This window comes from Crocodylus siamensis, chromosome 1 (genome assembly GCF_052110815.1).
Source record: "Crocodylus siamensis isolate JL-2025a chromosome 1, ASM5211081v1, whole genome shotgun sequence".
Classification (NCBI taxonomy): Eukaryota; Metazoa; Chordata; order Crocodylia; family Crocodylidae; genus Crocodylus; species Crocodylus siamensis.
In genome coordinates, this window is record NC_143395.1 from 368,503,767 (window position 1) to 368,529,839 (window position 26,073).

Sequence of the window (26,073 nt, forward strand, 5' to 3'; positions counted from 1 at the left end):
GCCTAAAGTAGTGGCAGAATAGGTTAGGAATACTTAGAGAAGCTGGATGCTTTCAAGTCAGCAGGGCCAGATAGGATACACTGGATGTGTCTACACATTCATTAATGTGCTATAGTTACTGCGCATTAAGTTTAATACCTGGATAACCAAGTACTAAATGTGCAGTAACTGGCACTACTGCGCAGTAGCACCAGCGCAGGGTTTTTTACAGATGCTAACTGTGCAGTAGCCTAATATTACTGCACAGTGGCATATTAGCATGGGTTTTGCCAGCACGTTACTGCGCAGTTGGGCTGCATCCAGATGAGTGTGGTTATGAAGTGTGTGCAGATGAATATAGATGAACATACCACACATTAAGCTGTTCTCCACACTGCAAAAGAGCAGTGTGGGAGAGTTTTTGACTCCTGGATGGGCTTGAGTGTATGTTTAGCAAATCTGTGGATGACACAAGTAGGGTGGAGTTTCAGACACTCTGGATGGTAGGTCTAGGATCCAGAATGATCTGGATAGACTGGAGAAATGGTCTGAAATCCATCAGATGAACAAGGACATATGTAAAGTCCTGCACTTAGGATGAAATAATTGCATACACAAATGCAGACTGGGAAATGACTGGCTAGTCTCTGGTACCGCGGAGAAGGACCTGGGAATGACTGGCTAGTCTGCAGTGCTGCAGAGAAGGACCAGTGGACTATAAAATGAATGGGAACCAACAGCATACTCTTGTTGCAACAAAAGGTACAGCATACTGGATTGCATTAACAGGATTGTCTTTTGCAAATCAAGGGAAGTTATTCTTTCACACTTCAACACTGGTGAGGCCTCATCTGTAGTACTTTGTTCAGTTTTGGTCCCCATACTTCAAGAAGGATGTGGACTTATTGGAAAGAGTGACAAAATGATTAGAGCCCTGGGAAACATGATTTATGTGGAAAGGCTGAAAGAACTAGGATTATTTAGTCTGGAGAAAAACAAAAAACAAAAAAACAGGAGGGGGATTTGATGACAGTTTTTAGATACCTGAAAAACAAACAGTGGCAACACGTAGGGGGTACACATGCACCCCTTGAGAGTGCTGGTGCACCCCCTGACAGCCAGCATTCCCAGGCAGGGGGGACAGGTGAGAGTGCTGGTGCCCCCCACAAAGTGCTGCTGATGAGTGGGGGCACCAGGGGAAGTGATCCGTGGTCCCCCTGCAGCCGATCGCACCCACCCGGAAGTGCCAGTGGCGCGGCTGGAAGTCCCTAGTCAGTGTGATCGGCCATGGGAGGGGGACTCCCCCTCACCTCCCAGTCAAGAGGCACCAGTCACCCATGAGAACAAATATAGAGAGGATGGAGGTAGACTTTTCTCTGTTTCCTTATTGCACAGGACTAGGGAGCAACGGATTCAAGCTTCAGCAGGAAAAATTTAGGTTGGAAATTAGGAAGAACTTTTTGATGATGAGGATGGTCAAATATTGGAACAGGTTACCTAGAGAAGTAGGCGGAATCTCCATTCCTGGAAATTTTCAAGCACAAATTAGACAGACACTTAACTGCTATGGTTTAGTCAGGGATGACCAGCCTTGAACAGGGGACTGGATTAGATGAACTCATGAGGTTCCTTTCAGTCTGATTTTCCTATCATCATATGATCCTACTGCATCTCTTGACTTTCCACTCCACTAAGCAGCAAGAGGGACTAAAGATTATGGAGTGTCTCATTATCCTTCTGACAGATAACTAACTGGAGAGTCAAGAGGCCCCTGTTTTTCTCCCCTACCACTTGTAAGCTACTTCATAGACCTTATAGAATCATAGAAAATTATGGTTGGAAGGGACCTCAGGAGGCCATCTAGTCCAATGCCCTGCTTAAAATAGGACCATCCCCAACTAGATCATCCCAGCCAAAGATTTGTCTAGCTGGGTCTTAAAAACCTCCAAGGATGGAAAGTCCACAACCTCTCTAGGTAACCTGTTCCAGTGTTTTACTACTCTCCTATTGAGAAAAATCTTCCTCATATCTAACTTAAACTTGCCTTGCTGCAACTTGAGACCATTGCTCCATGTCCTGTCATCTGCCACCACTAAGAGCAGTCTAGCTTCATCCACTGAGGTGGGCAAAGTAACTCCTACAAAGCCTTGCGTCTATCCTAGATGCTACCAGGCAGTTTGGCCCTGATCTTACATCACTGGGAGCTTTGCCATTAACTTTAGTGAACACAAGGTCAAGCTGCAGTATAGAGGTATCCTGAGGCCTTAGCCCCATCTGTGTGCAAAATTCAGGACCTAGACAGAATACATGTTTATACTGATATAACATAAAACAGCTTACTAAATTATACTAGAATCCAAAGAGACTGGTGAGCAGCTATCTAATGGTAACTGAATGAAGTAGGTGGCTTTTATAGCACCTCACTTCTAGATGGGGAAACAAGTGGCTTGGGCAAATAGTAGAGGTGAACTGATACATCAGTCCCATATCGGATTGGCACCACTATAAGGAAAATTGGCTGTATTGGCAATCAGCTTTTTTTGGCTGAGTGGCCAATGATGTGGCTGATAAACACCATGTGCATGTGTACAGCTGCAATGCAGCACGCAGGCAGCAAGAAGCGCAGCACGCAGGCAGCAAGAAGCACAGCCCAGCAGTGTGGAGAGCAGCCAAGTCTGGCTGGTAAGTCTGTTGCAGGGGACAGAAGGAGTGTGGGGGGCCAGACCAAAGCCCCCACAGTGAGGGAGAGTGTGGGGCTGGAGCAGGGGCAGGCACAGGCGCTGGCCAGCCAGGGTGGAGTGCGGGACTGAGCTGCGTGCTGGGAGAGGGTGCAGCTCCTGCCACCACACACACCCCAGGAGGGCATGGGGGGGGTGTGCCCCTGGAACTGTGCATGGCGCAAAGGCGGGTTGGCATAGCAGGTTGGGGCCAGGGGTAGCACTGGGCTCTTCCTGGTGGGGGGCTGGGCCAGGCTGTGCTTGGGCCAGTCAGCAACAGTGCTGGGAGGGGGAATTGGAGGGGCTACAGTGAATTTTGGAATGGCTGCAGCCTTCCTCCTAGCACTGCCACCACCTGCCCTGAGTGTGATCAGACCCAGCCTCCAGCCAGGAAGAGCCTGGCACAGCCTGCAGTAGCAGCCCACTCTTGCCCTGCACATAGAACTGGGGCACACACCTCCCATGCCCTCCCAGGGTGTGCATAGCGGTGAAAGCTGCCCCCCCTCTGGTACCCCTGGACAAGCCACTTGCGGCTCCATCCTGTGCCCCATCTCAGCTGTGCAGTGCCTGCCCCTACCCCTGCCCCAGGGCAACTCCCTCCCTTTTTACGGGGGGCCTCAATTTGTCCCAGCTTGCCTCTTCCCTTCTCCCTCCCCCTCCTCCCCCCCCCAAACAGACTTACCAGCTGAATGCTGCTCTCCAAGCTGCCCAGCTGCATATCAGAATCAGATTGATATTGACCAATATGGCTCATTAAAAAAAAAAATCAGCCATTGGTATTGGCCCAAAAAATCTCTTATCTGTGCACCCCTAGCAAATAGCTTTCTTGGGATAAGACGTGAACAGACAGCACCTCCATCTGTGTAATTTACAATGATGTAATTTCATCAGAATCAGAGCCAGATTAATGCATAGGCAAACTAGGTACATGCCTAGGACCCTAAGTGAAGAAGAGGCCCAGTTGTGCTTATTTTACATATTGAGTGTGTGAGGGAATGGGGCCTAGGAACAGCCATGTACTCCCTAGTGCCCCCTACCATCACGTAAGGTAGACTCAGCACCCTCAGATTCTCGCCCTCCACAATTTTGATGATAAATAGGTTTGGGTGGGAGGCTGCCTTTATCCCCCCAGTGAACAGTGTGAATGTCCCTGCCCCTACTCCGTATGGGGTACTTCTGTGCACCCTTTGCCTTAAGGGCTATGTGTGCCTCCTACCTACCTTTTAGCACACCCCAAGCCTCGCAGTTGTTCCTGGATGTTTATCCTGTCCTGGTCCTCCGACCGGCCCTCACTGGCACCCCTTGGGCTCGTCCCACCCTGGTGCCCCTCTCCAGCAACCCCGAGTTTGTCCACTCCCTGGCGCCCCTGGGGCTCACCACACCCCGACACCAGTCTCCAACTTCCCAAAGCTATCATGCCTCCTGGGCCATCTTCCTAAACCTTTGCTAGTCACTCTACTGTCCGAGTACTGGTGGATACTGGATTGGGCTCAGGCGGCCGGAGCCTTACCTGGCCTCTCCGACCCTACTGGGTAATGTCCGAATACTGGTGGATACCGGATTGGGCTCAGGCGGCCGGAGCCTTACCTGGCCTCTCCGACCCTACTGGGTTCTTGCCAATGTTATAAATCTGCTTCGGCTCAGGCAGCCTGGGCCTTACCTGGCCTACTTGACCCCTCGGGGTCCTGTCAGTCTTTGGTGTCCACTTGGGCTCAGGCAGCCAAAGCCTTACCTAGCCCTTTAGGCCCTTCAGGGTCCCCAATACTGAGGAACCCTTCTAGGGTCCTTTTTAGTCCCCCTGTTACTGGGTTCCTAATAATCAGAACATGCCCCTCTCTGGGGCCTGTGCCGCACCTCTCGCGCCCGCTGCCCCCCTCTGGGGCCTGTGCCGCACCTCTCGCGGCTGGGGCTACAACCCCACTCGGCAAGCGCCTTTTTTGGCACACCTTGTGCTGTGCCCCTACTGGACACTGGGAACCCCCAAGCTACTGGGGAGTCCCCGTGAGGCCTCCTCTCACCCCTATAGCCTCACCCGGTCCTCCGGGGTAACTACAACCAAAACCCAAGCCAACTGGCTACAACACAAACAATACAGAGCCTCCCCGCTCATAAAGTAAACTCCAAGCCCCTCTAGGGCTTGCAACCCTGCCTCCCTTTAGGGTGTTCTCCTCCCTAATATCATCGCAGCCAGTCAGCACAGCAAGGCTGCAACCACCAACTCAGGCTGCTTAGCCCTGCTCCTGCTCCTGCTCCTGCTCCTGCTCCTGCTCCTGCTCCTGCTCCTGCTCCTGCTCCTGCTCCTGCTCCTGCTCCTGCTCCTGCTCCTGCTCCTGCTGCCACCAAAAGGGAACTGCTCCTCCAGCTCCACCTGGACAGTTTATAAAGGCCCGGCCCTGCCCCCTTCTGGTCACCTGACCTATCTGGTTGCTGCGGCAACCAGCACCTGAGCTGCCTCTGGTGATTGGCAGCTCCTTAACCCTCCATTAGTCACAGGACATCTCCTTGATCCTGTGACAGAGTGGAAAAAAAAGTAACATAAAAATTTAACCTTCAGCTGGGAGCCCACAAGTTTGTTTGCTTAGGGACCACAAAAGTGTTAATCTGGCTCTAACCATAATGTTTTCAAGGGTGATTCAATAACAGATTGTCCCTGATATGGCAGGAAGATAGCCTTGATGACCTAGGACATTTCTACTTTACTTTATGGCGTTGTCAAAGTGAATGTTTATTTGGTGTAGTATCCTAGAAGATTTAAAATATTTGCAAAGGCACCAGAATTTAGCTAGCTGTCTTGGGAAAAGGTAGTACTGTATTATTTTTTTCCTATTTATTCCACAAGCCAGTTATTATATAGCCATCCTATATTTGATGGATTTGGGAAAATTTAATCAAAATGTTAAAGAGTTTTAACTAACACTGGTATTTTGCTGCAAGGGCCAAACAAAACGTAACAGACTGATTCAGATTGCCAGTGATGATACAAATAGCACCTCTGTGTATGTGTTTAGTGTTCTGTGTGATTATTTTAATTCAATATCGTCATATCTGCAATCAAAATAAATAAAACATTAGCTAAAACTATATTAGAATTACAAAAATATTGTACCTAAAAACCTATTAAAAGTGTACATTGGTTTCTAAGCAACCATGGTCTTGTCTTCTTTCTCAGTCACCATCTTTATTGTTTTTCTTGTATCATTTTTCATATCTGGTCTTTATTTAGAATGTCAGTTCAGTTCTTTGCTGCAGGGTTAATTAATTCTACATGTTCTATGAAGTGCCTAGCACATGTTTGAGTATTAAATAATGGTGTGAAATAATGGCATTTGTTTTCCATTTGAAATAAGCAAAGGCAAAATATTATCTCCCTACTATTTAAAACATAAGCAGTGTAGGTTTATACTAAAGTAGCCACCATTGCTGATCATCACAAATGAATCCATTGGAAGAACAAGTACATCTCCCAACAGAAGGCCGAACCAAATGAAACCACCCTAGTGGGGGCTAGGAGGAAGAAAGGAGTACACAATCTTGCCACAATTCTGACTAGCCTGTGTCCGTGGATGGGGAAAGGGTGGGGTTGTGATACTCAGGGCATCCACATGATGAAGATATTTGATGTATGCCTAAAAGGCACCTATTTCCAGACAGTATCTCAGAGCTAAGTTTGCTAGAGTGAATTGTTATTTAAAATAGCAGTGTCTTCAGTTAAACAGAACAACAATTCAAATTTGGACCTGACAACTTAGTGAAAAATCCCAAATAGCCTGTCTGTCCTGTTTCACTTTGCAGGAGATACCTGTGAAGATTCTGATCACAGGTGTCTCTGCTGATATGTATTTTTTGGGTGGAACAAAGCACAGCTGAGGGTGTGCACGTGGGCTGAGGTGAACTCTGAATAGTATTGCAACCCCATGCATTCACAGCCATGAACTGGGCCTCAAAAATCGTAATATTGGCTTAAAAATCATAAGAACTTTTTGAAAAAGAATTAAATGTTGGGTTCTTTTCTTTGCCTTGTCATTTATGAGACTTTAGGAAACACTTGGGCCATGTTTTGAAACTTTACTCAAACTATGAGTGCCAGAAACTTCCTTTAAAAATGAAATTTAAAATCTGATATACTCACAGGATTGCTAGACTCCAGGAACTTGGACTTCAAGTAAAACATCAAATATATTGCAAAGCTGTGATAGTTTTTGATAACACTGTATAAATAAACTAGGATGTCTAAGAAGAATCTCTTGTTATTGATACGTCACAACAAAAAGGGCTTAAATTTTTATTTTAACACTGGAATCTTAAATATCTAAATTGATGATCATGAAAGTGCATTAACCCCCTTCAGGAGAAAGCAAAGTTTTCAAAGGTTTGAAGTGATGCAATGAACTGCTGCACAATCAAGTATTCTGCCTTCCTCAAAATACTGAATGACTAGCTGTGCTAAGCACAACTGAATACAAACTAACGTGGAACTTCTAGACAGATGCTTTGTTGGAGCCACTATTTAAAAAATAAAACTATAAAAGAAGCTTTTCAAAAATAAAAATCCTCACTCTTTAACCATTCCTATCTTCAAAACATTTTTTTTCTGATTCTCCTCAATCGTTGCCCAAAGGACAACACAAAATTCTATCCCTTGTATAAATTATGCATGAAAAAATTTCAGGGACAAAACAGAATTTACAGGATATTAGATAAGGAGGATTGGGGAGTGAATAAAACTCTAGCAATCTTGGAAAGCTGGTTATAGCCCTAAGTATAGAGTTTCTCCCATGTTAATATTCCATATAGATACTTTTTATATTCCTGCAAAATGCCAGCAATTCTAAGCTGATTTTTCAAACCTGTTTCACTGAGTAATTTTATTATAACAATAACAACATGCAGATTTGGAGGTTGAAAAGTTAATGAGAATGTTATTGGTTATGGTTTTCTTTGCCAGATGTTTATATAATATTTTAAATAATTAAATTTGGTGCAGCCTCACTGAGCTAAGATATTTGTTTTGCAGGTCTGAGTACAGCCGTATGTCCTCTACTAGCAGTGAGTATAATTTTAAGATCTTTTATAAAATCTAACTCTTTCCTTTTTCAGTGGCTACTAATGTCTATCTAACAATGCTGTAAAGAAATCTGGTCTAATAATGCTGTGAGGAAATAACCTGACTGTGTATAGAGTCTAGTGGGTCTTTCTACATTGCTCTCTATCACCATCCATTACTAACGTATTTAAATTGTGAAGAAATGTTAATCAGAGGACAAATTAAAAAAGACAAGTTTTGCTTGTCAGACCACTTGTACAGACCATTTGCACATCTTTTTCAGTTTACTGAAATCATTTCTTCAACATGTGGTGTGGATTTGCAAAAGCTTTTGGCACTGCTTTAACCAGCAGTCCCATTGAAGTCAGTAGTAAAATTCCCTAATTTGGACTCTACCTTATATGGCAGTATAAGATCAACGTACCACCTACCATGCACTGGCTCACTTGATCTGTGCGTTATCTGGCCAGGTACATAAGAGGCTCTGCTGAGTTGTTTGGTCCATGCAAACAATAGTATAACCAGGGGGCGGGGGACATAGACCCAGGGAAGCAGCTCCAGGTGCCACTCCTGTGGGGAGCACAAAAATAGCTATGATGCAGCTGCCCCTGGAGCAGAGCTTCCTGGCTATCCTCTGCATGCAAACAAATCTCTACATATTTCTTTTTCTTGTGTCTTTCTACCACCAATCTAATATTAGGTCCAGACCCTCAAATGTATTAAAATCCCTAAGCTCATTGAAATCAATGAGCATGTGTCTAAATAGAAGCTAGGCATCTTGAATACTTTTGTGGATCTGGTTTTGAGTCCCTGGGGCTTTAACAACCCATGCAGAGCTGGTGCAGTCAAAAAAAAGAGGGATGGAAATGTGTATTCAAATAAAGTCAAAAGTAGAGAAAGTATGGAAGATCATGAAGTGGAACAGATTTCATCACTGTGTGTGTCCCCATAGCACAATGCTTTATGTATGGAAATGTCCAAGTTAGCATTGCACTACATGAGCATACTGTGTGTGGGCTGTGTCCTAGATTGGTCCTGCATTTCACACCAGAGTGACAACTTCATTTCAGAGGTGTTTGTAGCGAGATACCTGGGTTCCCAGGGTCTTATAAATGTGCTTAGTATTTAAACAGACAGGTTGGCCAGTCAGTGTGGGTAGGGCCAGCCTGAGTCAGAACCAGGCTTAAAGATATAAATGTTAACAACAGTAAGAAAGTAGGTTAGAGAGAGAGAGCATGGTTCATAAACATGGTACAGCTAGTCAATTTGAGTGGGGCCTCAGACGAAATGAGTTTTTAATGATTAATATCATTTCAGTAAAGGCCACAGGAATAAGAAATGATTGAGTGCTTATTGTAAACTGATGCCAAGAAAACACATGGGAACAGAATTCTATGAGGCAGTTCTTTGTCTGAGTTTAAAGAAGGGAGAAACTGAACAGAGTATCCTGGCTTTCCAAATATTTCTTCTGAACAGATTAGATTTCAGGTTAACTAACTGATAAAAGATGAAACACAGTGTCTGGTTTCTTTTTTCCCTGTTTCAGTGATGTGATATGGCATTTTTTTCTGGTTTTTTGCCAACAGGAATTTCAGAGGGTGCTTCTCAATCTTCCTAAATGATGGTTTCATTTTTTTTCAAACGCATCTTCTCAGTTATTGGAGTTCTGAAGTTCTGTATCTACTGCTCTCTGAACCCCAGAAATGCTTATTCTAGCATAACAGCAAACAATCTCTTCTTGTCAAAGCCAGGGGTGTTTCTCTTGTTTCTATGTTATGGTGAGCACTACAGAAATTCAGAAAGATTTCTGCACTCTGCAGACCTAATCATTTTAAAAATCAAATAAAAAACTGCTAAATTTTCTTCATTCATACAGATTGTGGGGGAAACGCAATGAATGCTTTTGGTCAGTTCCACACATATTTCAGTTCTCTATTTAATTCCAGAAGTCCTTATGTAGCCAGAAGTAATATTTCTTGTATTTTTTTCCCATTTCCCATTAAAAATAATGCAAGCTGAATTGAACCGTTAAACAATAAAATAGTCTGTAAGTCTGTATCTTGAACTGAAGTGTCTGCCTGAAATTTAGCTATCTCTCTCCTGTATATTCATGTGTCAAACTAGCAATTACAGGTCTTTCCTCTACACAAATTATTTTAATATAATCCCAGCTTTCTGCTGGCAGGAATAATTTTGTTTGTGATTGGGGTCAAAATTCAATACATCAACTTCTTCCATTTTTATTAAAATATTTTTTGGATTTGATGTCCATATGTGTCCCCTCCTCTGACTCAGTGTAGGCCACAGCTCAGAATGCATACTGCCAGGTGCTTTCACCATGCCAGGCCAAAATTCATAATTACTGGCCCTTGTAGTAACAATCATTTGACAAGTGAACTCACATAATGAGGCTTAAAGCAAAGTATTTCTCATCCAGAAAAATGGGTATTGAATCTATTACTTTGCTTTGTTGTTGCTATGCATATGCATGCTATAAACAAATTCAGGGTTGCAGGTTTTCCCTTATAGCAAGTTTGTGATGCAGATGGGTGATTTTAGCTACATCCTAGCTACAGTTTCTCACATTGACTGTAGTGGCCTAGATGTTGGGCTAAGCATGGCAGTTCAGGATGTGGTGGGGATTACAAAGGTATTTTAGCATCAGTCTTTTATCATAACTGGAAAGTATTATCATTCCAGCTGAGACAGAAGAGTTGAGGTGATGGGACAGGATTTTTTCATACCAATTTAAAAATATAGTGCCTCTTTCTCTTTCTCCTGCTTCCAAAACAAATTAAATTGGTTAAATGTTGGCATTTAACTTTGTATTTTGTAGGCTTTGCATGGTCAGTCTGGTCAGACAGTACAGGACTATTAGCCATATTTGGACAGTACAGAATATGAACACCTGCAGGCTTTCCTTTCTACTCTGTAGGGCCTTTACTCCAATGCATCCCTAATCCTGACTGTGGCTCCTACTTGCTAGCAAACACAACTAAATACATTGTAATATGCTTCTTTTAATTTCCAACTTAAAAAAATAAAGTTTAGACTTTGGCTTTACTTAATAGCCACATAAAAATTGTCTGATGCAGATAGTACACAGATATTAACATCCTGGGGTAGTAGTGATTGCTGTAAACCGCAAAATGTCATGATGTTTACACTTACATATTTGATTTCATCCCAAAGGATTTCACAAATTATGGGCATCCCATAGAGATCCATTTTAAGGAACAGAAGCTACACTGAAGCTAGAAACTGCTTGGCTCATAGCAAATCTCACAATGGTGAGAGAAGGGGAAGAGGAGAAGAAATACAGGAGAGAACTATTAAGGCGAATCCCTGCTTTTATAAAGTAGTCTTTACTGTATTAATTTATATGGGATAGTGCCTTTGATGCTTAAAAGCGGTTCGTTTCTCTGGAGGCCACTAAAATCACAGACACACACTCATTAGATGGCACAAAAGGTGTATTTGCAAATAGGGTCAGAGCAGAGTCAAAAACTCAGATTACTCTGAACCCACCAAGGAATTTTGCAGGCTGTATTTATCTTTTTCCTCCTGGGCACGTGTGCAGAAACAGGAACTCTTACAGCTCACTTCCGTTTCATACAAGCATACATGTGGTTACATCACTACATACATCGCATGTATATTATAATTAACTACTTAAGTATGCAGGGCGGAGAGGTAAATATGCATCAGCTAATTAAGCATCCTCAGAGAGTACTATAGGTCACCAAGAGTTTAACGCCCCCCCCCCCTTTTCAAGGACACAGTCAGTTGAATTCCAGCTTCTGTAATCTGCATGAGAAAGGCTAGGGAGAAGCTGGGGGAGAGTCTGCGATTTAGTATAAGAAAAGCTGTGGCAAGGCTGGGCAAGGAAAAAAGTCCTTGGCAGTGTTTCTTTCTTATCAGGTGCAAGATGCAAGCTGTGCATTTCTAACAATACTCCATTTCTAACACCTTTATAGTCATATAATTTCTAATACAGAAAGGGCTCCAATCCTAACCAGAATCTTTAGCATCTATTGTAATCCAAATAATAACGCTAGTAACAATAATAACTCAGAAACCAGGGAACCTGTGTCATGTGCCTCATCTGAAAATCCCACTCTAATGAACTGCAATTTCTTCAGCCCACAGAGATTAAGGGCTAACTTGGTTCTATCCAGATTTTAATTAATGGTTTCAGGAAGTGTTGCTTTTCAAATTTGAGGCTTAGACCAATAAGCCATTTTATCTGGTGAGTTTGCAAATGAAATCCTGCAGGCAAAAGCAGAGGTATAACAGGGCAGCTCCATTCCCTGGGACAGCACTGGTATGTGAGGCAGCTTGCACACCTGTTGGCGACACCATGGCCAGTTGTCAGCTTCAGTAGTTGGTAATTTGGCACGCCAGTCTGAAGGTGACTTTTGGGGATACTGCCCCAGTCACACCCCCCCCCCCGCCGTTACCATCCTCGGCAAGAGTTTGCCATTCGGCTGCTGAAGAAAGGTTTTGTCAGGTGTATCTGGTGGACCCACTGAGGTCCTTCATTGTGGTTGCTGCACAACTGCTGTAAAGAAGATTGCAGAAACTTTGTAGGCTGCCCTAACTCTATAACAGCATAAAAGTGCCACTGGGTGTGATGGAAAGAACCAAAGCAGGGGTAAAATTGTTAGGAGGTATGAATAAACAAATATGTTCTCCAGTAGACTTTGTACTATAGTTTTATCATATACTGATATAGGTAAAGCACAGAAGTTTACAGAATGCTTCCCTGCACTTTTTAAATAAAATGCACCAGCAAGTCACTGCAGTATTTTTACTGTGGCTGTTGCTACGGAGACAGTGTGCCAATTTGTCTCTTTTACAGAGTGGAGTAAGTAGGCCAGGCAAACCTGTGTAGATGTTACTGTTTTTAAAGAACTGAAGCCCTCAGAGGTCCAGAAATGCAAGTTCTGTATTGAAGAAAAGTATTGGGCTGTTTAGGAGATTTTTTAAAGGTTTGTAGTTATAATTGACTGATTCATTTGTTAATTTTCTCCTTTGAAAGGAGGTGTGCTTGTTCATAGAAAGTTTTCACTCACAAGTCTGCTCTGTATTGAAATAAAAAGTGCATTAGTATTATTAGTATTGTTGTTGTTTTATTATTATTTGTGTTACCAAAACACCTAGAAGCCATATGGATATTGGGTGGATTTGTGGCAGACTGAAGAGCATGAGGTCAGAAAGCAATACAATACTCTTTTTTAACCATATACTGATGTAGTATGAATTCTCTTCAATTTCCCTCAAAGCTCAGGGGCAGTGGGACAAAGAAGGCTGATAAAGAATGTGAGTGGGGATCATGCTGTGCTTCTCTGTGAAATGAAGCTTGTCACCCACCTGCTCTGCAGCCTGACACCCATTTGCTGACCCACATTTTATTTACTAACTGGAAAATGAGGCAGTATTTTTTTTGGTCATGTTCTGGCTGTTTCTATTCTTTACTGTAACCTTGATGATAAGAATATAAGCACTGTATTTCTACTTTGCTGAAGTCCTAAAACACAACCCTTGAAGTTTCTTCCATGCTCTGATTTCTAAGAAGTCTGGTGTATTTTGTCCAGGCAGATTTGCAGTGGTTTGAGTTACTGAGAGCAGCATTTGTCCGTATAGTTTTTCTGTAATTAGTTTGTATAGAATTAAACCCAGCAATTAGTTTTCTGTTGTATTGTTCCTTCATTAGGGCAAGTAGTGTGTCCTGCTTAGTTAACTAATTGGAATATTGATTGTCAATAAAGTGGGTAATCTATATTTACTTCTGTCTTTGAGACACACTACTTTAAAGCAGGCAAAGAAGTGATGTCAAGTGAACTATACTATGAAAATCTTAGAACAAAATAGAGTAACAGGACCATAAATCAACTGGAACTCCACTGAAATACCACCAGTTAAGGATAGATCCCAAGTTGCAGGAGTCACTGGAGAGAAGGAACTAAATTACCACATATTGTGCTGGATTTATTGCTTGGTATTCAATGTCCTCATCTGTGCTTGGTGTTAATTATTTCACTTGGCTTGAATATATATGTAAGAGTTTTTTTAACTTCTTCCTAAGTGCCTAAGTGACTTATTGGAAGTCAGTGGGATGTGAGGCATTTTTAAAAAAATGCTATCCTTGATGAGGAAAAATGTTCCTTTCATGAAACTCTCTCTTTCTAAATATATACTTTAATGTTCTCTTCCTCCAGACCTGTACTCACAGCCCCTCTGCACTCTAAACCTATAGAGCATCACAAGAGGGGAAAAGGTTTTCTGCACAAATTAAGGCAGGGGTGGGCAGTTATTTTGGGCGGAGGGCTGCTTAGTGAGTTTTGGCAAGCCATCAAGGGCTACATGACAGGCAGCCAGGGGCAGATAAATATTAATTTTCTAAATGTTTTAGGGGCCCTGCGGGCCAGATAGAAAGGCTTGACAGGCTACATGTGCCCTGTGGGCTGCATTTTACCCACCCCTGGAAGGCCTGCTAACATTCAGTACTATTGGTCCGACTGCAGATTGACCAGGTTGTTTTTTTCTAGAATACTTATTGCAACTTGTGCTGACACATGCAGTGAACTCAAGGTATAGTAAAAATGTTTCTGTCTCTATTTCTCCTGAAAGAGGGGTGGGATCAAAGCAGGAGCAACACCCCTCCCAAGACCATTCTGGTGCACAGTCTGTGTTCCATAAAGGATGTGGTACTGGGTGTACTTCCCTTGTGCCTAAAGGCATTCAAACAGGGGCCCTGAGCCAGAATAACTCCTGATGTGTGTGGCATCCTGCCTGTTCCTTCCTTTGGTCTATGCCCAGATAGTATGAATTTAACACAGAAGTGATAACTTTTTCCTTGAAATAAGACTTTAAAAACATGCAAAATTTTAAGTTAGAAAAGGTAGGTATAATAAAAGCACAAGATGTACTTCCATAGTCAAGGGAAGCAGGCTGAAGAAATGACTTACTCTTTTCCTGTATTCATTTGCACTGTTCTAGTATTTTTCCATGTGATGGAGGCAATGCTTCAAAAGTCTTTTTATTTTTTTTAAATAATCAGCACTAAGGGATCCTATACACATGCATGGAGCCTGCTTCAATGCACTGGAAATGTAGCACACCAAAACAGACTCAATTAATTGAGTCTGCTGAAGCATGGAAATTGATGCAGTCTGGCAGCCTTTCAGGTCATGTGTTTCAGTGCTCCCATGCTGAAAAAATGGTGGGGTGACAATAAAACATATCTGAAATAAAACATATTTGATGAGCTTTAATTCAAAGTACCATGCCACCATTTTTTTCAGTATGGGGATGGACAGGGACAGTGATACTCATGATGCATGGGCGCTATTAATTAGTGCAGCTTGCTAATTAAAAGCAACTAATGCTGTGTGCCACACCACATGTAAAAATGCCCTATTAGCTCAGTACTCAGCAGCAGCAAAAATCTTTTAGTAATCTACCAGGTATACTACTAAAAAAGGTCCACCAGGTCCCCCCTTAGCCTTCTCTTGCGAAGGCTGAACAGGTTAAGGTCCTGTAGCCTCTCTACGTAGGTTCTGCCCTGCTGTCCCCAGATCATGCGGGTGGCCCTCCTCTGGACCCTCTCAATGCTGTCCGCATCCTTCCTGAAGTGCCCAGAACTAGACATAGTACTCCAGCTGTGCCCTGACCAGTGTTGCATAGAGAGGGAGGATCACTTCCTTGGCCCTGCTTGAGATGCACCTGTGGATACACGACAAAGTACAGGTAGCCATACTGACCGTGACCTCGGATTGTCAGCCTATATGAATCTTGGAATCAATAATGACTCCAAGATCTCTTTCTGCCACCGTGCTCTCGAGAAAGGAGTTTCCAAGCTTAAAAGTGTGCTGCTGGTTCCTGCTGCCCAAGTGCAGCACTCTGCACTTGTCAGTATTGAAACCCATCCTGTTTTCGTTAGCCCACTCCTGTAACCTGTCTTGGTCCTGCTGTAATCTGTCCTTCCCTACTAGCATGCCCACCTCACCCCAAATCTTGGTATCATCAGCAAATTTAAACAGGCTGCTTTTCACCCCGTTGTCCAAGTCACTAATAAAGAAATTGAACAATGCAGGCCCAAGGACTAGCCCTGGGGAACTCCACTGCCCACTTCCCTCCAGGTCAAAAAAGACCCATCCACCACTACCCTCTGAGTACAACCCTTCAGCCAATTTGCAATCCATCTGACCGTGTAGGCATCAATGCCACAGTCACCTAGTTTTTTAATGAGAATGGGATGGGAGACAGTGTCAAAGGCCTTGCTGAAGTCCAGAAAGACTACATCCACTGTGACACCTGCATCCAAAGCTTTTGTGACCTGATTGTAGAAGGCAATCAGGTTGGTTGAACAGGACCTGCCCCTAATGAAACCATGCTGGTGCCCTTGAGCATCATCCCTGCTGCTGGTCCAGAGATGTGCTCCTTGATAATCTTCTCAAAGAGTTTCCCCAGGATTGAAGTAAGACTAATGGGACTATAGTTGCCTGGGTCCTCCCTCTTCCCTTTCTTAAAGATGGGGACCACATTGGCTTTCTTCCAGTCATCAGGCACCTGGCCAGAGCATGAGTGCTCGTAAAGCCATGCCACAGGCCCTACAATACCCCTGCCAATTCCCTCAACACCCTGGGGTGGAGAGCATCTGGACCTGCTTATCTGAACACATCCAGCCCCTCCAGAAGCTCTCTAACCCAGTCCTCCCCAACCTTAGGCCTGCCAGCATTTCTCCTGAGTCTGTCTGGAATCTTGGTCGGGGAGTCCTGGTCCCTACCCAAGAAAATGGAGGTGAAGAATTTGTTAAAGAGGTCTGCTTTCTCCTCTGGTGCAACTTCCAGATTGCCAAGCAATCTGCTGGGGCCCTACTTTACCCGATGCCATCCTCATTCTCCCTATATATTTAAAAAAGGACTTTCTTTATCTTTGATCCTTGACGATAGCCCTAGCTCGGTATCTACCTTAGGTTTTCTAACAGACCCCCTACAGACCCAAGCGGTGGAGGCTTTGTTGAGCCGGGGGGGCTTCTGGGCACTCTTGCCCCCCTTGCTTCTTGTTGGGATTGTCACCTCTTGGGCTCTGAGTATCGTCTCCTTAAGGAACAACCACTCATCTTGGGCACTGAGTTCCCCTACTCTCGAGGACCCCAGCGCCTCTTGCTAATCTTGTCAACTCATTGAAGTTGGCCCTCTTGAAGTCAAGGGCTGCTGCCTTGCTGCAGGCCCTTGACACCCTGCGCTGGATGGTGAATTCCAGCAAGCGATGGAGTCCTTCGCTTGAGTGGTTGAGGACCTGGAGCCCTCTTACCAGGTTGTCGCCTGTGGCCAGGACCAGGTCCAGCAGGGCATTTCCCCTGGTAGGACTGTGCACCTCCTGGGTTAAGTGGAGGTCCTGTAACTTGGCCAGGAACTTCCGTGAGTTCCATGAGTTGGCCAGGTCTGACCTAGCTGACTGCTCCTCCCAGCAGATGTTCGGGTAATTTAGATCACCCGTGACAACTACATCCTTTGCCTTAAGTGCCTCCGCAAGCTGACCCAAGAATTTACGGTCCAGCTCTTCCTCTTGGTTGGGAGGTCTGTAGTAGACCCCCACTGTTAAGTCTCTTTCCCTGTGACCCCCCTCTATCCTGACCCAGAGCACTTCAGCCTGCTCCTCCTCTGACCCCATCCTGCTGGTAGAGGTTGTGTAATGCTCTTTGACGTAGAACGCCACACCCCCGCCTTTCTTTCTTGTTCTATCTCCCCTGTAAGGCCTACAGCCCCTAATGTTAATCGCCCAGTCATGGGATGAATCCCACCAGGTTTCTGTGAGCCCAGCTATGTCTGGGTTTGAGCACGCTATTCGGAGGGCAAGTTCCTCCTGCTTATTCCCCATACTATGAGCATTTGTATAGAGGCATTTAAGGCCCTGGATTGCTGCGTGTGCCCTCCCCCCCTTATTTTCAAGATTATCTGGACCCCTGTTACATACCTGGGTACTCCTTGCGTATGTCACCTGTCTTGTTTGGGAGATGTCCTTAAGTCTTCCTGTAGCCCCGTCCGCTGGGGAAGCTAATTTAAAGCTCGCCACATGAGATTAGCCAACCTGAAAGAGAAGACACGCGTGCATTTAGAAGAGAGGTGTAGCCCATCCCACCCAAGCAACTCCCCTGCATGAAAGCATGGGTCATTATCCAGGAACCCAAGGCCTGCCTGGCGGCACCAACTCCATAACCTCCTGTTGACCTCTCCAGTGCAGGCCTCGTGTCGTCGTCCATGTCTACTCACTGGGAGAATAGAGGAGAATACCACCTGTGCCCCCGTCTCCTTAAGCTTGGCCCCCAGAGCCTTGTCTACCTCCGTGATGTGGTCTGGGTTGCCCCTGGCCACATTGTTTGTTCCCACGTGGATTAGGACCATGGGGTATTGGTCTGCGGGTTGGATGTAGGCCGGGATCCTCTCCGTGATGTCCCAAACCCGAGCCCCAGGCATGAAGCAGACCTCATGTGCCATGGGGTCGGGATAGCAGATGGGACCCTCCAGTTCCCATAGGATGGAGTCCCCAATGATGAGGACTCGGCGTTTCTTCCTGTTGGTGTTCATTCTCTGCGCCATCTGTGTCATGCGGGGAGTGGCATCGTCCCTGCTGGAGGCATCCCTTCGTTCTCCATCACGGCTCCCAGGGCTTCATACCTGTTCCCCAGTTGTACCTGGAGAGCCTCCACCACTCTAGCCCGAACAGCTCTGGATCTGCTGGACACCTTCTGCCACTCCTGTGTTGGATGCGTCTCCTGAGGGGGCTGTACAGTGGACGACTGGGCCTGCAGTGAACAGAAATAGGAGTGATCCACAAATGTGATCCTTAATAATTTTTTCAAAGTTTTCCTGAGGATAGAGGTGAGACGTTAGTAGTGGTTTGTAGTTGCCTGGATCCTCCTTCCTCCCTCTCTTGAAAATAGGGACCACACTGGCACTTTTCCAGTCCTCTGGGACCTGACCTGAGCACCAAGAGTGCTCAAACCTCCATGCCAGTGGTTCTGCTATGACGCTGGCCAATTCCTTCAGCACCCTTGGATGCAGATCATCCCAGCCTGTTGACTTAAACACATCCAGCCCCTCCAAGTGTCTCTTCACTAAGTTGGGGCTAACAGTTGGAGGGCTGGTTTCCCCTTTTATGCCTGTCTATAATCCAGTTGGGAGACTTGTTCTAATCCAGGTTCAGGAATACAGAGGTGAAAAACTCATTGAAGAGCTCAGCTTTGTCCCCCCTATCTGTCATTAATTGCCCTACTTTGTCTTGTATGGGGCCTATGCTACCCTGCACTTTCTTTTTGCCCCCTATATACCTGCCACTCCAGGTGCAGGCAGAGCTGGCTGAGGAGCTCTTGGAAGGTGGCCCAGGTCATACAAAAGGCCTCCAGCCACTGTTCATGATCTCAGGTGTGCTGGACGATGTGCAGCCATCAGTTCTGGCTGGCCAGGCAGGCCCACATGTGGTGGGGCTGGAGCCCCAGGAGTGCATGGACAGCACTGGTGGTGGTGTCCAGGTGTGCATCATCAGCTTCCCTGCTGGGGTCCAGATGGCAGCACAGGATCTGGGCAGCAACAGCGCAGTGCCAGGGGCCCAAGTCATCATGGCGAGCCTGATCAGGCAGCCATGCCATGTGGGCTAGGCAGCAGTTGCCGCAGCAATGCAGGACGGCAAGCATGGTTGCCAGCAGGAGCCTGGGGCCAATAAAGCACTGGACATCACTCCCAGGGTCTGCAAGTGGAGCCACCATGGCACTGTGAGCACACACTCTGGCAACAGAGCCACAGAGCACTCTGCCAGCATACTGCAGTCTGCTTCAGGCCAGGAAGACAGGTGGCCGGGGAGCAGGGAGCAAGGCTGGCTTTTAAAGATGGCCCTTCACTACAGGCAGCTATGGCCAGAGCCTGAAGCTCCCCCTAACTGTTGCAGGGGGCCAGTGCAGGGCCAGAGAGGGAAGGAGTAGAGTAGCCAGGAGCAGCAAATCTGCTCCCAACTGCCTGCATGGGTAGACACCTGCCCAGGGTAGGTTTACTCCAGAGTAAATTACTTTGGAGTAAACCCATTCAGCAGCATTTGCTCATGTAGACATACCCATGGTGTGAAAAAAGAACTTTCTTTTCTTCATTTTAAACTTAGTACCTACTAATATAATTTTGTGACCCCTAGGTTCTTGTGTTGTGAGAGAGTAAATAAAAAAATCCTTACTTTCTCTTCACCATTTCATATTTTGTAAACCCTCATCATGTCCCCCTTCAAGCATCTCTTTTTTAAACTGAACAGGCCTAGCCCCTTTAGTCTGTCCTCATATGGAAGCCCCCTCATACCACTATCTTCCTTGCTGCCCTTCTCTGTACCTGCTCTAGTTCTTCCATACAGGTTTCCCGTCAATTTGTGGTGTATATGCATTCCCATAGAACAGTGCATAAATCGAACTCGCATGAAGCGAACCCACTTTACAATGTAACAAATAAGGATAGATTCCTATGGTGGTGAGGGAGGGAGTGAGGCTGGGACTAGGGAAGGGGTGCGGGGAGGGGTGCTGCTCCTGGGGCTGCACAAGGCAGCAAAGGAGAGGGAACAGAGAGGCACTTACGCCAGCCCCTGCTGCAGTGACCCCAGAAGTGGCCAGTGTAAGCTGCCTGCAGCCCCTGGCCTGCACCGTGCTCCGCCTGTCCCCACTCACCTCTGCTCCTGGGCTGCGCTGTGCTGTGGTGCAGGCAGCTGGTGTTGACTGCTCCTGGGGCCGCTGCAGCCAGGGCTGGGGTGAGTGGGTCTACGGCCCTTTCCCCTCCCCCACCAGACTACCTGCTTGGGTAGGGGGACATCTATGCTGATCGCATAAAAGTGAATTGATCTCACATATAACAAATTATGGCTCTAAATATATGCTCATCGCATAAGAGCAAATTCACATATAAAGAACCCACGTAAATTGAGGGAAACCTGTATTCTTTTTGAAGTGAGGGGACCAAAACTGGGCACAGTATTCAAGGCATGGACATGCCATGGATTTATAAAGGGGCATAATGATACCTTCCTTTTTTTTCTTTTTTCCCCCCAATTCCCTTTCTAATAATCCCCAACATTCTGTTTTCCTTTTTGACAGCTGCTGAGCACTGAGCTGATGTTTTTTGTGAACTGTCTATGGTATGGTGACTCCGTTCTCTTTCCCATGTGTTAACAGCTAACGTAGAGCCCATCACAGTGTAGGTATAGTTTGGTTTATTTCTCCCCATGTGCATTGTTTTATATTCATCTACATTTAATTTCATCTGCCATTTAGTTTCCCATTTGCTCAACTATCTGCTTCCATTGCAGTACAAGTGGAACAAAAACACTAACTCTAAACCTGAGCAAAACGGGTTTCAAGTTAGAGTATAGACCACTGGTTCTCAACCTTTTCAGGCTCAGGGCACCCCTTTTTAGACTTGAGGCACTCTTTGTTAGACTTGCAAAACCCTTCAGAAAATGCCAGCTCTTAGATTTCACTTGATTTTTTGACTATGGAAAAAATAATAGAACAATTCTTCTGTTGGAAAATACTCAGCCCACAACATTTGCTACAGGGATTTGGGAGCGGGCCTTAGGGGTCTGGGAGCTCAGGTGGTGTTTTCATCGATCCTCCCAGTCTCGGGCTATGGGCTGAGGAGGGAGAGGAGGATCCACGCAGTGAACCAAAGACTGCAGAGCTGGTGTCATCGGGAAGGCTTTGGCTTCCATGACCACAGCCCGCTCTTTGGCGAGAGAGGCAGCGAGCTGCTGGGAAGAGATAGCTTCCACCTCTCCCCCCTGGGGAGGAGGCTCTTCTCAGCCAGGCTGGCTGACCTGCTCCACCGGGCTTTAAACTAAGCCCGCTGGGGGATGGGGGGACTACTGCCACTGCTGGCCCACTGAGCAACCCTTGCAAAGCCAGCAGACCAAGGCACTTAAGGGAGCCCACCCCTGCCCCAGCCCTGGCACAATCTGTGGGCAAGGCAAGAGCCCCCAAGGGCACACTTGCCTGCCTGTACACTAATGCCAGGAGCCTGGGCAACAAGCAGGAGGAGCTCATCCTCCTGCTCAGTGGAAAGAATTATTGGGATAACGGAGACCTGGTAGGACTCCACCCATGACTGGACCACGGGCATAGAGGGCTATACCCTGTACAGGAGGGATCGTGTTGACAAAAGGGGTGGGGGTGTAGCTCTCTATGTGAAGGAAAGCTACATGTCCCTGCAAGCTGATGTTGGCAACCAGCATGGACAGCTAGAGACCCTCTGGGTAAAAATTAGTGGGGAATACGGCACAGGGGACACAACGGTGGGAGTCTACTACAGACCTCCCACTCAAAGTCCTGAGCTTGACCAGGAATTCGCCCGGGAACTGACTGAGGCCGCTTGCTCCAGGACCTTGGTTGTCATGGGTGACTTCAATTACCCAGACATCTCGTGAGAAGATCGCTCAGCAAAATCCCAGCGGTCGCAAAGCTTTCTCTCGTGCGTGGATGACCTCTACCTGACTCAAGAAGTCCACGGGCCAGCGAGAGGCAAAGCTCTGCTCGACCTGGTACTGGATACGGGGGACGACCTAATCGGCGACCTAATGATCGATGGGAAGCTGGATGACAGCGACCACAAGCTGATCACCTTCACCATCCGCCGTAAAGCTGGCAAGTCAGTCAGCAACACAGAAGTCCTTGACTTCAGAAAAGCCGACTTTGACAAGCTCAAGAGGCTTGTCGGTCAGGCCCTTAGGGACCATGACCCCAGGGAGATGGGAGTTCAAGAAGAGTGGTTGCTTCTCAAGGAAGCGATCCTCGCGATCCTCAATGCACAAGCTAAATCTATTCCAACACGGAGGAAAGGCAGCAAGAAGGCACAGCAGCCCTCCTGGCTCTCCAGGGACCTAGTGGACCTCCTGCGGCTAAAAAGGAAGCCTACAAAGGATGGAGGACGGGATTCACCTCCAAAGAGAATTATTCTGCACTGGTCCGGTCCTGCAGGGAGCAAACCAGGAAAGCCAAGGCTGCAACTGGACTCCAACTAGCTTCAAGCATCAAGGACAACAAAAAGTCCTTTTTCAGATATGTGGAGAACCGGAGGAAAAGGAAGGGCAACATTGGACCCCTGCTAAACCAGATGGGGCAACTGACAACTGACGCCCAGGAAAAAGCCAACCTATTAAATAGGTACTTTGCGTCAGTCTTTCCTCAGTCCCAAGGGACGCCCATGCCTGCTATGGGACAGGGAGATCCGGGTGATGGGGATCCCCTACCCTCCATAAATGCTGACCTCGTGAAGGAACACCTTGAGAAGCTGGATACCTTCAAGTCAGCCGGCCCTGACAATCCCCAGGGTACTCAAGGAGCTGGCGAGCGTCATAGCCCAGCCCCTGGCACGGATCTTTGAAAACTCCTGGCGCGCTGGTGTAGTGCCCGAAGACTGGAAGAAGGCCAATGTGGTGCCGATCTTCAAGAAAGGGAGGAGAGTGGATCCAGCTAACTACAGGCCCATTGGCCTGACTTCTATCCTGGGGAAGATCTTAGAAAAGTTTAAGGAGGCCATCCTTGAGGGACTGACCCAGGCTAACTTCCTAAGGGATAGCCAGGACGGGTTTGTTGTGGGTAGGTCTTGTTGGACCAATCTCATTTCCTTCTATGACCAGGTGACCTATCACCTGGACGAGGGAGAAGAGATTGATGTCATATATCTTGACTTCAAAAAAGCTTTTGATCTGGTATCCCATGATCACCTCTTGGTCAAACTGGCCAGTTGCGGCCTTGCCTCCACCACGATCCGCTGGCTGGGAAATTGGCTCCGTGGTCAGACCCAGAGGGTTGTAATTGATGGCAGTCACTCATCGTGGTGCCCTGTGACCAGTGGGGTCCCTCAAGGCTCTGTCCTTAGACCCATACTGTTCAACATCTTCATTAATGATGTGGACATTGGAGTCAGGAGTGGACTGGCCAAGTTCGCCGATGACACCAAACTTTGGGGCAAAGCATCCACACCAGAAGATAGGTGGGTGATCCAGGCTGACCTGGACAAACTCAGCAAATGAGCAGATGAGAACCTGATGGTGTTTAACACCGAAAAATGCAAGGTTTTCCACCTTGGGAAGAAAAACCTACAGCATCCTTATAGGCTCGGCAGTGCTGCGTTGGATAGCACTACAGAAGAAAGAGACTTGGGGGTCATCATTGACCCCAAGATGAACATGAGCCTGCGATGTGATGCTGCGGCTAATAAAGCGACCAAAACGCTGGCTTGCGTCCATAGATGCTTCTCGAGCAAATCCCGGGACGTCATTCTCCCCTTGTACTCAGCCTTGGTGAGGCTGCAGCTGGAGTACTGCGTCCAGTTTTGGGCTCTACAATTCAAAAAGGATGTGGAGAAGCTTGAGAGAGTCCAGAGGAGAGCCACGTGCATGATCAGAGGTCAGGAAAACAGATCTTACGATGATAGGCTGAGAGACATGGGACTCCTTAGCCTGGAAAAGCGTAGGCTATGGGGTGATCTGATGGCCACCTGTAAGTTTATCAGGGGTGACCACCAGGATCTGGGGGAACGTTTGTTCACCAGAGCGCCCCATGGGATGACGAGGTCGAACGGTCACAAACTCCTGCAAGACCATTTCAGGCTGGACATAAGGAAGAATTTCTTTACTGTCCGAGCCCCCAAGGTCTGGAACAGTCTGCCAGCGGAGGCGGTTCAAGGACCTACATTGAACACCTTCAAGAGTAAATTGGATGCTTATCTTGCTGGGATCCTATGACCCCAGCTGACTTCCTGCCCTTTGGGCAGGGGGCTGGACTCGATGATCTCCCGAGGTCCCTTCCAGCCCTGATGTCTACGAAATCTATGTCAGAATACTTTTCAAAACTGTGGATTCCTATTTGAAATCTCTGGGTTTATTTTGTCAATCATATGTTCACACCTTATACTGTTAATGTTGTGTGGCACCCTGCAGCACCTTTGAAAAGGCCCAAGGCACCCCGTGGTGGCACAGCACCCTGATAGAAAACAAATGTACATTTAGCAAACTTAAAAGGGGAGGCAGAGCTGCCACTCTTGAGAAGCAGCAGCTGTTACATGAGCCTGTAGCAATGCAGGTTAGCTAAATGATGCTCACTTTGCCCTGAATGAAGACCCCTTCATTTTTGTTACAGAATCATGCAGATGTAACAGCTGCATTTGTAATAGCTTGTATCAGTATCCTTTGATATTGCTACTGTTGTTATATCAATGCCATTGGTCTTCACCCTTTATGGAGGAGTGCCTGGAATTGAGCGGCACCCTATTTCAAAAACTAATTTATTTGTTACTTTTCTCCTTACACAGGGGCTGGGCAGGGGTGCAAGGAAGGAGGAGCAGCCAGGCAGGGATGAGCCTGTGTTTACCTCCTTATACCTCACAGCACCCTTCAGAGGATCTTACATCATCCAAGGTGCTGCAGAACCCCACTTGTGAATTACTGGTCTATACCCTCACAGTGGTTTAACTCCATTTATGCTGGTATAAGAAGAGACAGACAAAAAGATACATTGGTTCTGCACAACCTGCATTACGGAGGAGTGTTTACCTGTCCATACCCTATAGCTGCAAAGTGCTCATTTAAACCATTTACCATATTCCATTTTCTGATATGTCACTGTTGCACACACACACAAAAATCAGGAAAAGCATCCTTGGGAATCCTTTAAATATTGAGGTTCAGGAACACTTGAATGAAAAGTTTTTTGGTTTTTTTTAATGTATTGTTTGAACTTATTAAATTATCTTATAATTTGTTAAAGATGATAACATGTACATGGTTGGTTTATTAAAATCCTTCACTGTCTAGCTTCTAGTGTCAGTAATGTAACAGTGTAGATGCCATTTCTTTGAATTTCTCCCATGTATCAGCATGATACAAAGTTCACTAAAGTCAGTGGGTATTGGTTCAGGTCTGTATCATAGAGCTGGTCAAGTTCCCCATAGGCGAAGCTCAGCAGTTGCTGGGTTTGGACTTAGGCACTAGACTGTGCATGCTTCCAAGTCCACTGAGTCTAAGTGGCTTCAGAGCGCTAGCCATGACCTCCCAAAGGGTCACTCCCAAAGTATAGCCTCCATATCAGAAACTGTTCCCCAGAAGTGGGGCTTCATTATCCAACAGCCTGTGGCCAGTACTAAACTCCTCTGAGTCTTACCAGTAAACCACGCTCACTTTGGTGTGGAAAAGGTACTACCATAGGCATCTATAATTTACTGTCTCTCAGAACTAAGAAGCAAAAAATGAAATTAGGTAGCATGTTTAATACAAACACAAGGATCCCCCCCCCCCCACACACAC

At 46.2% G+C, this 26,073-nt stretch overlaps 1 protein-coding gene across 3 annotated transcripts in view; it reads left to right on the top strand.

Annotated features, from left to right (window-relative positions):
- FAM124A (family with sequence similarity 124 member A) overlaps positions 1-26,073 on the top strand; it is a 193,796-nt gene that overhangs the window by 120,376 nt on the left and 47,347 nt on the right. For all 3 annotated transcript variants that reach the window (XM_090026600.1, XM_090026583.1, XM_090026591.1), the window contains one exon: positions 7,711-7,742. In XM_090026600.1, coding sequence (XP_089882726.1) covers positions 7,727-7,742 — 16 coding nt within the window. In that variant the 5' untranslated portion in view covers positions 7,711-7,726. The remainder of the gene's footprint in view (positions 1-7,710; positions 7,743-26,073) is intronic.